General features: G+C 44.6%; 1 protein-coding gene across 4 annotated transcripts in view; it reads left to right on the top strand.

The window, feature by feature from the left end:
- Positions 1 to 13092, top strand: part of LOC125466065 (cystinosin-like) — a 71167-nt gene that overhangs the window by 14749 nt on the left and 43326 nt on the right. For all 4 annotated transcript variants that reach the window (XM_048560192.2, XM_048560189.2, XM_048560190.2 and 1 more), the window contains exons 3-4: positions 5273 to 5351; positions 10426 to 10510. In XM_048560192.2, the coding sequence (XP_048416149.2) occupies positions 5273 to 5351; positions 10426 to 10510 (164 nt within the window). The remainder of the gene's footprint in view (positions 1 to 5272; positions 5352 to 10425; positions 10511 to 13092) is intronic.

Raw genomic sequence — 13092 nt, 5'->3', positions numbered from 1 at the left:
AAAAATGAGGCACTGTAGATTGGTTCCTTTGAATTTGAGGGCCGTCCTATGATGAGAGGCCGGGTAATTTGGATCTGTTTTCATTGGTGTCTAGAAGAATGAGGTGATCTCATTGAAAGGTACTATATTACGTGAAGTCATGTTTCTGCTAGAACAAGGGGAGCCAGCTGAGTGATAATGGGCTGCTTAAATTAAAATTTAAGATGAGAATTGCTTTCAATCGAAGGGTTGTGAATCATTGGAATTCCCTACTCGAGAGTGTAATGAAGTATCATCATTGAAAGATTCAAGAGTTCTGGACTCTCAACCAAAAATATGGGAAGTGGGCAGGAATGTGGAACATGCTGTAATAGAAAATAGCAGAAATCAGCCACTCAGCCCATTGATCCTGTTCTGCCATTCTAGTAGGTTTTGGTGGATCATCACCTCAATGCCAGTTTTGCTTGTGTTATCTCCCATCCCTTTTGATGTCTTATATCAAGATGTCTATCAATCTCATTATTGAACATACTGAAGGACTAAGCCTAAGTAATCTGGAGTACAAAATTCCAAAAATTCACTACTTTGAAGAAATTCCTTCTCTATCTTGCACCTAAATGGTGCACATCTTATTTAGATAGTCTGTTACCTGATGTGTCCTTTTACCCCCGCCTCCAACTCCAAAGCCAAGAGAAGTATCCTTCCACATCTACTACACCCCTCATCATTGTTTTAAATTCTAGAGAATACAAATCCAGTTTCACCTCAATCTCACCTTGTGGAACAATTCTGCCATCCCAGAAATGAATTTGTGAAACATTGCATGCTGTCAATGCCAAGTATATTCTTCTTCTTTTTGATCATCTTACCAAACTCCAGGTGTGGTTTCACCAAGGCTGTATGTAATTGTAGCAGGACATTTTTATTTCTGTATTCAAATCCCTCAGTACAGAGGCCAACACGGCCTTATTCACAACTCACTGGGGTAGCTTACTGGAAATCAAGCAAATGTTAAATATTTTAAATAGATTGGAATTTTCCCCAACTTACCTGCTTTCTACACCCAAATTGGTTAGAAACACAGACTAGGTTTCTGTAATTAATAAGAATTAGTGTTTATTACAAGTAATTAGACTCCAGCTACTGGCAACCTGTACAAACTGTCAGCAAGTAACACTACAAATTTAAACTTCTTGCTCCCAGACATAGGTTAAAAAAGCATGGACAGAGGGAAAACTAGAAAAGCAGTGCAATAATCTTTGTTCAAAAGATCTGTTAAGTTGGCTCTCGCTGATTAGAGATTTCTTCTTGGCTTTCGTTTTCTGAATACTTCCATTGGTTTGCAAGAGCTGTGTTTGGGAGGTCTCTGACTTCTCATTTAAAGTTCACAGTTTACAGAGGCTGGTGAAGGAATGATACTGGTTTTCTTCAGATTTAAAGTGATTACTGCACAGAATGGAGAGTCACCTCCTGTTGGGAGACTTGTAGTTTCTCCCCATATCTTGATTCCAGCCCTGATGACCAGATCTCACGATTGTTGGAAAACAAACAGCTTTGTTATCAATGACTAGTCTGGGGACTAGTGACCAATCAACTTGTTCCCAACCAAAACTCTATCCGAATACAGAACTCCAGTTTGTGTGCAACAAAAAACTTCAATTAATGCTAGTTCGAGCAGTTGGTTAAACAATGCTTGCTTTGAATGTCAAGTTACTTACGTTTCAAATCATACAGAAATCCTTGCAAAACAGTGGTTTTAAAAACAGTTGTTGCTCATTTCAGTTCACAATTTTAAAAACTAAGAAGGCAAGGTCTTCTGTTATTTCTGAGTTTACTGCAACCCTCTATGCTAGCATTCAATGATTCATGAAAGAGGAGCTCTAATTTTCTCAGAACCCTTAGTGTCGAAGCAGGCCATTTGGCCCATTTAAGGTCACACCAACCCTCCAAAGAGCATCCCACCACATACCCGATCCCAGTAACCCTGCTTTTCCTACAAATAATCGACCTAGCCTGCACATCTGTGGACACTATGGGCAATTTAGCATGGCCATTCAACTATAAGCTGCAAAACTTTGGACTGTGGGAGAAAGTCAGAGCACCTGGAGGAAACTCGTGCAAACATAGGAAGAATGTGCAAACTCCACGGTCATTTGCAGAAGGTTGAACTTGAATCTGGGACTCTGGCACTGAGGCAGCAGTGAACCAGACAACAACAATTTTCCCGAGAAATACTTTGCATTTCTGCTATTTCTACCACAGTGAATAAATTCAGGGTGTTCCACATTATATTACGTCTTCCAAGTAATATTCCTACCCACAGAATTAGGCCATTCAGCCTGTTGTGTGCTTGCCTGTCAGTAAGATAAAGACCATGTGTTTTTATTTTTAAAGTAATGGACTAAAATGAGGCAGTTCATAATTGTTTACCTGTAGCTAGAGACTTAATCACTTGTAATAAATTGTAAAATTTAAGCACAATTTTGGTTTCTTTTTTTTTGAAGGAACAATATAATGGCTTTGGAGATGGTCCAGAGAGAGTCCATGAGTTTTTGAGAAAATTTATAGGAAGGGTTGTAGTTGAGGGTGTAGGCTTGCTGAGCTGGTATGTTTGATTGCAGACGTTTTGTCACCCTGTGCGCCTCCAGTGAAGCGTTAGTGTTCTGTCCCACTTGTTATTTATGTGCCTCAATTTACTGGGTGGCTGACATTACTTCCAGTTCTGTTTTTCACTTGTTTCTACATTAGGCCCAGTTCAATGTGCTTATTGACTGAGTTCCGGTTGAAATACCAAGCCTCCAGGAATTCCCTGGCATATCTCTGTTTGGCTCGTGCTATTACGGATGTGTTGTCCCAGTTGAATTCACATCCTCCTTTGTTTGATACCAGTGGGAATCGGTCGTCTCTCTTGGCTAGTTAGTGGTCATGGCCTGTGTAATGTTTCTCACAGTCCTTGCATGGAATTTTGTATATTACATTAGTGTTATTGGGTGTGAGTATGGGATCCTTTACATTCATCAGCTGTTGCAGGGTCGCAGGGTGGTTGCTGGTTTGTGGACTACCCTGATACCTCGGTCAGAGTAGTTTTCTGGTCATCTCTGATACGTCTCTGAACAGTAGGGTGACTATTGTGTTTGGCTGTATTGTATCTTGTTGTGGTCTGTCACAGAGGTAATGGCAGATTGTGCTTTTTGGGTATCGATTTCTTTTTTACAAAAAACTCCATATAAATGTTCCTGCTCTGCTTTGCGCAATTCTGGGTTCCAGCACTGAATGCCAAATTCTTTCAAGTTGTGGTCACTGTTTTCTATGGGATCTTTTACACTAATTACTTATTAAACCTGCCTCTTTATGTAATACCGGATCCAAAATAGTCTGATCCCTGATTTGGATCCACAACACACTGTAGGAAACTGCACCAGATACACTTCGAATCTTTTCTTAAGGCTACCTGTGTCAATTTGATTTTCCCTTTTCTTTTTGAAAATTAAAGTCACCCATGATTGATACATTGCCTTTTTTAATATGCCTTAAATCTCTTGATTTGTTCTGTCATACAGTGTAGCTACTGTTAGGCCTATAGATTGAGTCGTCACTTATTGTCAAGTGTATTCAATGTGAAAAGTGTACCTTTGCCGTACGTACATTGTGCCATTCACATTAACTTAGAATAAGACAAGAAAAGAAACTAACTTAAGAGTCCAACTTTCCTTTGCACTGCCACAGTCCCACTTGGAGATTTCTAGCCCTCACCATGCCTCTGCCAGCATCCCGCTCTGGGCTGCCTCACTGGCACGATCTCATTTGCAGCTGCCTTGCTGGCCGGCTCTCACCATCCCGCTCTTGATCCTCCACCATCCCTCTGGCTCATGCTCTGAGTGCACTCAGCAGTGTTATTATCATCTTGTTGTTTCTTTAACTGCAGCTGTCTGGATTCTGCATCTTCTGATCCAAAATCATTCCTTGCTATCGTGCTTCTTCCCTTTTGTACCAAAAAGTTACCCCTCCACCTTTCCCTTCTCGTGACATTGAATATTTAGTTCCTGGCTTTGATCTCTTTATACCCATGTCTTTGTAATGGCTATAAGATCATGCAATTTAATGTCTTTGTGCTATTAATTAACTTGTGTTTTATAAATACTAAGTATATTTAAATACACAGCCACCAATTTTGCCTTGTTTAATTTTTTTTCCTTCTTGATCCAATGTGCTGCTGTTTTTCTATATTTACACACTGTCCCTTCTGTCCTCATTCTGGATATTGTTATCCAAATAGTTGTCCTGCAATAACAACCATATCCTTCTGTTTTTTTTAAGCCTACGTAAACCCCTTCCCCAACCCTCACCTAATTAGTTTAAATCACTTCATCTGAACACTAGCCCCAGCATGATTCAAGTGAAGCCCAGTCCACCGGAACAGCTCCCTTGTATCCCAGTAGCGGTGCCAGTACCCTATGAAGTGAAACCCACTTTTCCCATAATAATCTTTTGAGCCGTGTGTTTAACTCTGACTTTATTTATCCAATGTCACTTTGCCTGTGGCTCCTGTAATAATCCCAGGATTATTAACTTGGAGGTTTTGCTTTCTAACCTACCTTGCAGCCTCAAAAATTTTCAGACATTCTTTCCAGACTTCTGATTTTTTTTTGTATAACATGGATGAAGATGGATCCCTCCCTTCCCACTCCAAGTTCCGGTCCAGTCCTGAGTAGTTGTCCTTAACCTTGGGGCCAGCAGCTAATATACAGTCTTCAGGACTCTGGCACATGGCTTAAGAGAATAATATCTATCCTCCTAATTATACTGTTTCCTATCACTGGTATGTTCCTTTGACCTCCCCAACTTGACCACACTGCAGTGGTTAGTTTGCTCATCCTCTGTTTAATCCCCATTAGTGTCCACAGGACTTGCAAAAACCTTGTAACTGTCGGACAGTTGCAGTGGCTGAGGTTTCTCAGACATTGCCTCCTGGATCCCACTATCTGCCTACTTGTAGTTGCACCCTCCTATCCCTGGTCACAAACCACGTTCGAATTCTTTAGTTTGAGGGGTTTGACCACCACCTGGAGCAAAACATTCAGGTAACTTTCCCTTCCATGAAACGGGGCAATACTCCAGTTCCTCAATGTAGGTCTGAAATTGCTCAACTGCAAACACTTGCAACAGATGCTTGTGCCTATTTGCCTCTATTCCTTTTACATTTATGTAGCAGGATTATGTTTCTGATCATCTGCATTCTGATCCTTACTGCATTAAGCAGAAGTTCACTCAATGCTTTTCTGTCTGATTTCAGAAACCTCTGTGACACTAAAGACACCCGCACATGTTGACTTGCAAGTTGGTGATCTTCAAAACATCAGTGTTGTTCCAAGGTTAGTTCTGTTTCAGCTGATTGTGCTTTACTCAGCCAACTATGGATTTGTGATTAGGTGGCTAAGGTTATGTTGTGTTAGGAGGAACATACAGTAGGACTACTGGTAAATTTTGCTTACAGTTGTCCTGGGTGTTTATCAGTCTGGAGAGAGAAAAGGCCAAGTATCAACTTAAGGCAGTCTTCAGGAGCAGGGCCTGAGTGGTAGTGAAACTTTATTCATGACCGACCAAGTTTATAATCGACATGCTAGCAGAGAGGGCAGAAAGCTATAGTATACACAAGAACCTTCTGGAATGGGGAAGCAATTGGGAAATACTGAGGCTTTAAAATTAGAATACAGGTAAAATCAGGCAGGGCCCATGAGGAATGTAAAGAAAATGGGAATGAACTCAAACAGGGAATTAGGAGAGCAAGAAGGGGCCATGAAATGACCTTGGCAAGTGTGGTTAAAGAGAATCCAAAGGTATGCTATAGATACATTTAAAAACAAGAGGAGAAGGTAGGACCACTCAAGGATAAAGGAGGAACTTGTGCTTGGATGCAGAGGATGAGTGAGATCCTGAATGAGTACTTTGGATCAGTTTTGACCCAAGAAAAGGACATAGAGGATAGTGAGATTTGTGTAGAACATGCTAATATGCTGGGTCACTTTGAGATCAAGAAAGAAGAGGGATTGGATTTCTTGGAGAGCATTTAAAGTAGATAAGAACCCAGGGCCTGATGGTATCTAAGATAATAAAATGTGAGGCTGGATGAACACAGCATGCCAACCAGCATCTCAGAAGCACAAAAGCTGACGTTTCGGGCCAAGGCCCTTCATCAGAGAGGGGGATGGGGAGAGGGAGCTGGAATAAATAGGGAGAGAGGGGGAGGCGGACCGAAGATGGAGAGAAAAGAAGATAGGTGGAGAGAGTATAGGTGGGGAGGTAGGGAGGGGATAGGTCAGTCCAGGGAAGACGGACAGGTCAAGGAGGTGGGATGAGGTTAGTAGGTAGCTGGGGGTGCGGCTTGGTGTGGGAGGAAGGGATGGGTGAGAGGAAGAACCGGTTAGGGAGGCAGAGACAGGTTGGACTGGTTTTGGGATGCAGTGGGTGGGGGGGAAGAGCTGGGCTGGTTGTGTGGTGCAGTGGGGGGAGGGGACGAACTAGGCTGGTTTAGGGATGCAGTAGGGGAAGGGGAGATTTTGAAACTGGTGAAGTCCACATTGATACCATATGGCTGCAGGGTTCCCAGGCGGAATATGAGTTGCTGTTCCTGCAACCTTCGGGTGGCATCATTGTGGCAGTGCAGGAGGCCCATGATGGACATGTCATCTAGAGAATGGGAGGGGGGAGTGGAAATGGTTTGCGACTGGGAGGTGCAGTTGTTTGTTGCGAACTGAGCGGAGGTGTTCTGCAAAGCGGTCTCCAAGCCTCCGCTTGGTTTCCCCAATGTAGAGGAAGCCGCACCGGGTGCAATGGATGCAGTATACCACATTGGCAGATGTGCAGGTGAACCTCTGCTTAATGTGGAATGTCATCTTGGGGCCTGCGATAGGGGTGAGGGAGGAGGTGTGGGGGCAAGTGTAGCATTTCCTGCGGTTGCAGGGGAAGGTGCCGGGTGTGGTGGGGTTGGAGGGCAGTGTGGAGCGAACAAGGGAGTCACGGAGAGAGTGGTCTCTCCGGAAAGCAGACAGGGGAGGGGATGGAAAAATGTCTTGGGTGGTGGGGTCGGTTTGTAAATGGCGGAAGTGTCGGAGGATGATGCGTTGTATCCGGAGGTTGGTAGGGTGGTGTGAGAGAACGAGGGGGATCCTCTTAGGGCGGTTGTGGCGGGGGCGGGGTGTGAGGGATGTGTTCGGGAAATACGGGAGACGCGGTCAAGGGCGTTCTCGATCACTGTGGGGGGAAGTTGCACATTCCACATTAAGCAGAGGTTCACCTACACATCTGCCAATGTGGTATACTGCATCCATTGTACCCGGTGCGGCTTCCTCTACATTGGGGAAACCAAGCGGAGCCTTGGAGACCGCTTTGCAGAACACCTCCGCTCAGTTCGCAACAAACAACTGCACCTCCCAGTCGCAAACCATTTCCACTCCCCCCTCCCATTCTCTAGATGACATGTCCATCATGGGCCTCCTGCAGTGCCACAATGATGCCACCCGAAGGTTGCAGGAACAGCAACTCATATTCCGCCTGGGAACCCTGCAGCCATATGGCTGCAATGTGGACTTCACCAGTTTCAAAATCTCCCCTTCCCCTACTGCATCCCTAAACCAGCCTAGTTCGTCCCCTCCCCCCACTGCACCACACAACCAGCCCAGTTCTTCCCCCCCCCCCCCCCCCCCCCCCCACCCACTGCATCCCAAAACCAGTCCAACCTGTCTCTGCCTCCCTAACCGGTTCTTCCTCTCACCCATCCCTTCCTCCCACACCAAGCCGCACCCCCAGCTACCTACTAACCTCATCCCACCTCCTTGACCTGTCCGTCTTCCCTGGACTGACCTATCCCCTCCCTACCTTCCCACCTATACTCTCTCCACCTATCTTTTCTCTCCATTTTCGGTCCGCCTCCCCCTCTCTCCCTATTTATTCCAGCTTCCTCTCCCCATCCCCCTCTCTGATGAAGGGTCTTGGCCCGAAATGTCAGCTTTTGTGCTCCTGAGATGCTGCTTGGCCTGCTGTGTTCATCCAGCCTCACATTTTATTATCTTGGGAACTGCAGATGCTGGAGAATTCCATTATCCCTGATGGTATCTACCCAGGTTATTGAAAGAGGCAAGAGAGGAGATTGCTTGGGCCTTGACCAAGATGTTTATATCCTCACTAGCCACTGGAGAGGTCCTAGAGGACTGGCAGGTAGCTAATGTTGTTCCTCTGTTCAAGAAGCAAAATAGGGATAATTGAGGAAACAACAGATTGGTGAGTTTTACTTCAGTGTTTAGCAAACTATTGCAGAGAATTCTTAGGGATCAGATTTACGCACATTTAGAAAACCATGGCCTAATTAGGGACAGTCAGTATGGCTTTGTGCAGGGCAGGTCATGTCTGACTAACTTGATTGTCACCTCCTTGCAAAATTCAAAGGTAATCGATGAGGATAGAGCCATGGATGTTGTTTACATTATTTTAGTAAGGCTTTCGACAGGGTCTCTCATGGTAGGTTCATCCAGACCATTAAGATGCATGGGCTCCACAATGACTTGGCTGCATGGATCCAGAATTGGCTTTCCCATAGAAGACAGAGAAGGTAGTAGTTGAGTGTTTTTCAGGACGGAGGTCCGTGATCTATGGGTGTTCCACAGCGATCCATACTGGAATCCCTACTATTTGTGATATATGTAAATGATTTGGATGTAAATGTAAATGGGTGAGTTAGTACGTATGCAGATGATAGAAAGATCAGTGCAGTTGTGGATGGTCTAGAAGGTTGTCAAAGGATACAGCAGGATGTAGATCAGTTGCAGATATGAGCAGAAGAATGGCAGATGGCGTTCAATCCGTGTAAGTGAGAGATGCTGCACTTTGGGAGATCACATGTTAAGGAAAAGCATACATCTAATGGCAGGACCCTGAACAGCATAGATGTACAGAGGGATCTGAGGTTCAAGTGCATGCATCCTTGAAAGTGGCCACACAAGTAAATAGTGATAAAGAAAGCTGTTGGAATACTTGCCTTTATTGGTCTGGGAATTGAGCGCAAGAGTTGCGGTGTGATGTTGCAGCTTTATAAGACTTTGGTTAGGCCACGCTTAGAGAATTGTGTTCAGTTCTGGTTGCCACATTACAGGAAAGATGTGGAGTCTTCAGGGAGGGTGCAGAAGAGGTTTACCAGGATGCTGCCTGGATTAGAGGGTATGAGCTATAAGGGGAGACTAGAAAAACTCAAGCTGTTTTCTCTTGAGCAGTGGAAGCTGAGTGGAGACTTGATGTAAGTTTATGAAATTGAGATGCATAGATAGGGTTGATGGTCAGTTTTCTGCCCGCCCCCCGCCCTGGTTGAAATGTCTACAACTAGGGAGCATGCATTTAAAGTAAGGGGGAAAGTCCAAAGGTGACACGAGGGGCAGGATTTGTTTTGAAGAGCTGTAGGAGTGTGGAATGCATTGCTAGGGGTGCAGCATTTAAAGGACTTTTAGATAAGCACATGGATATGCAAGGAATGGAGGGACATGGACCAAGGGTAGGCAGAATGGGATAGTTTCATATCCTGCGCAAAGTTGTGGGCCGAATGACCCGCTCCTGTGCTACACTGTTCTGTGCTCGTATGTTCTATAACATTGCTACGCCACTGTATTGTCTGTTAGGAAGAATATAAAAGGAAACCTCCAGAAATATCCTTTGAAGATATTTCAGATTTTTTTCAAAGGGAACAAATATTTTGTCCCCCTAATAGATGCTTAATATAGGAGGTAGGAATAACATTGGAACACAAGTAGACCATTAAAACCTTGATCCTGTTCCAGCAGGCCATTAAATCATGGCTGATTATATTTTCATAGAAGATCATACAATCCAAAAAGTGTGGAAACGGGCCCTTTAGCGCTGACCCTCAGACATCCCATCCAGACCCATCTCCCTACAACCCACCTAATCTACAATTCCCTGAACACTGTGGGCAATTTAGCATAGCCAAGCCACCTAGCCTGCACCTCTTTGGACTGTGGGAGGAAACTGGAGCACCCAGAGGAAACCCGTGCAACATGGGAAGAATGTGCAAACTCCACACAGACAGTCGCCCGAGGGTGGAATCGAACCCGGGTTCCTGGCACACTGTGGCAGCAGTGCTAACCACTGAGCCACCGTACCGCCCAACGCATCTAACCAATAGCAGAATTTCATGCAGCCTTTGAGCAACATCCTGGCTCAAATTGTCTTCAGTTTAATTCATTGTTTGTGGGGCCATATTGCAGTGTTTCCTGCGAAAATAACTGCACTTTGGAGGTAATCAGTTGTGTGGAAATTGTATTAGAGTATCCTGAAGATGTATTGTATAGAACCTTTTACAAATTATTTTTAAAGGTTCCATTCAAATAGGTTATTCATACAGTTGCAAAGTGTAGAAACATTCTGTGCTGTTTCCCCTCACAGTGCACGCTTGCAGGAGACTCTAATTGTCACGTTTAATGTTACATTCTCATCGAAGCAGACTTCAGTTGTCGAACTGCCTGAATATGTAAGTTATGATATCGTTTTCCAATACTGTTTAACTTTACATTTGATCAAATGTTTATCTTGTTCATTTCCCAAGGGATTTTCAATGAGTCAGACAGCACAGAAAAAGGCCCTTCAGCTCATCATGTCTGTGCCAGTCAACAGAACCAGCTAACTATTCTAGTCCCATTTTCTAGCACTTGGCCGTTGGCCTTGTATGCCTTGACATTGCAAGTGCACATCTAAATGCTTCTCACGTGTTAACGAGGGTTTCTGCCTCTGCCACCATGACATGTGCAAAGAACACCTCTGAACAGGAACAGGCTCTTCAGTCCTCCAAGCCTCTGCCAACGCATTTTGCCTGTCCATACTTAAACTGTCCTCGCTTATCGGATCTGTATTCTGCAATTCCCTTCCAATTCATTTATTTGTCCAGGTGTTTCTTGAATACTGCTATTATGCCTGCTTCCATCACCACCTCTGGCAGTGCATTCCAGGCACTTGCCACCCTTTTTTTGTGGAGAAACCCTTCTGAATTTTCCCTCCCCACTTCCCCATGCTTTGAACCTGTTTTCCCCCTAGAAATTGACGACTCAAACCTGGGGAAAAAGGCCTCACATTTTGCAATCTATCTGTGCCATTCACAAACTACTATCAGGCCACTCCCTCAACCTCCTGCGTTGTCGAGTTGAGTCCCTACAGTGTGGAAACAGTCCTTTCGGCCCAACAAGTCCACACCTCCCTTCAAGCACCCCACCTAGACCCATCTCCTATAACCCACCTAATCAATACATCCCTGAACACTATGGGCTATTTAGCAAGGCCAATCCACCTATCCTTCACATCTTTGGACTGTGGGAGAAAGCTGGAGCACCTGGAGGAAGCCCACGCAGACACCGGGAGAATGTGCAAACTCCACACAGGCAATCGCCTGAGGCTGGAATCGAGCCGTGGTCCCTGGTGCTGCGAGGCAACAGTGTTACCCACTGAGACATGTTGCTGCCCCTATGATCACTACTCCTGAAATGCTCCCACTGAAACTTCACTCACCTGGCCAGGCAAATTTCCCAAAACCAGGTCCAGTATAACCCCTTCCCGGGTTGGACTGTTTACATATTGTATCAAGAAACCGTCTGAAATGGTTGTTACAAATTCTGCCCATCCAAGCCCCTGAATCCCAGTCAATATAGCGGAATTTAACATCATCCACTATAAAACAGCCCTGCTGTTCTTACATCTTTCTAGAATCTGTCAGCATATTCTCTCCTATATCTCCTGCTGACTATTGGGAGGCCTGTAGTATACCTCCAGCCCTGTGATTTCACCTTTTCTATTCCTGACTTTTACCCATATTGCCTCATTGCATGAGCCCTCTGTGTCTTCCCTCAGTACACCTGTGAGGTACTCCTTTACTAGGAATGCAACTCCCCCACCTCTTTTACATCCCTTTCTATCACTCCTGAGATGTCTAAATCCAGGGATGTTCACCTGCCAATCCTGTCCCTCTTTCAGCCAAGACTGTAGTTGCAATAATGTCCTAGTTCTAAACTACTAAACAAAGCTTTAAATACATGTACCTTGCCTATTATTTTGTCTGCCCATTGTTGAGGAGGCCACATGGTGAGCGGTGAATACAGCAAACTAGATTGAGTGATGTACTGGTAAATTGCTGTTTCACCTGTAAGGTGTGTCTGTGGCCTTAGAAAATGAGGAGGGAGGAAGTACTGGGCAGGTGTGCAACTTCTGCAGTTGCATGGGAAGATGCTTTGGGGGCCTGGAGTGGTGTTGAGAATGGAACAGGAGTAAACTAGGGTATTATGGAGACAATCTCTGCAGAAAATTGACCAGGCAAAAAAGAGGAATATATCTGGCTGTTGGTGTATTGCTGGAGGTGATGGAAATGGGCTGTTATATCCACATTGAAAGGATTATTAGTCAGAGGAAAGTAAGAACCAGGGAAGAAACTATTAGAGATAATGGGAACTGCAGATGCTGGAGAATTCCAAGATAATAAAATGTGAGGCTGGATGAACACAGCAGGCCAAGCAGCATCTCAGGAGCACAAAAGCTGACGTTTCGGGCCTAGACTGATGAAGGGTCTAGGCCCGAAACGTCAGCTTTTGTGCTGCTTGGCCTGCTGTGTTCATCAAGAAACTATTAGTATTGTGAGAGCGGACTGAGGGCATAAGTTTAGGAGATGGGTCAACACAGCTGAAAGTACTGTCAACCAGGGTGGTGGGGAATCCTCTGTGGAGGAAAAAAATGGACATTCCTGAGGCTCCCCTATGGAAGGTAGAATCAGAACAAATGTGACAGGAACTTGGAAAATGGAACAGTGTCTTTATAAGAGTCTTTACAGGGCCAGTAATAATCCTCATTAGCAGCTTTCCATTCTGTCCATTCCTTTGTCTGCATAACTTGTTCACCCCAACTGTCTCCACAAACTATTGTCTCTGCTTTCTCTCCTCAGATGCTACCAGACCTGCTGAGTTTCTCTGGCAATTTCTGTCTTAATCACTTTTTGTTTGGAAAGTTTATATAAGATTATTTCTTATTCCTTGATTATCTACAATATTGAAACAGGTGAGCAGCATCCCTGACCTT

Source organism: Stegostoma tigrinum, chromosome 30 (genome assembly GCF_030684315.1).
Source record: "Stegostoma tigrinum isolate sSteTig4 chromosome 30, sSteTig4.hap1, whole genome shotgun sequence".
NCBI lineage: Eukaryota > Metazoa > Chordata > Chondrichthyes > Orectolobiformes > Stegostomatidae > Stegostoma > Stegostoma tigrinum.
Note: the sequence above shows the minus strand (reverse complement) of the source record. Positions and strands in the feature narration are given on the sequence as shown.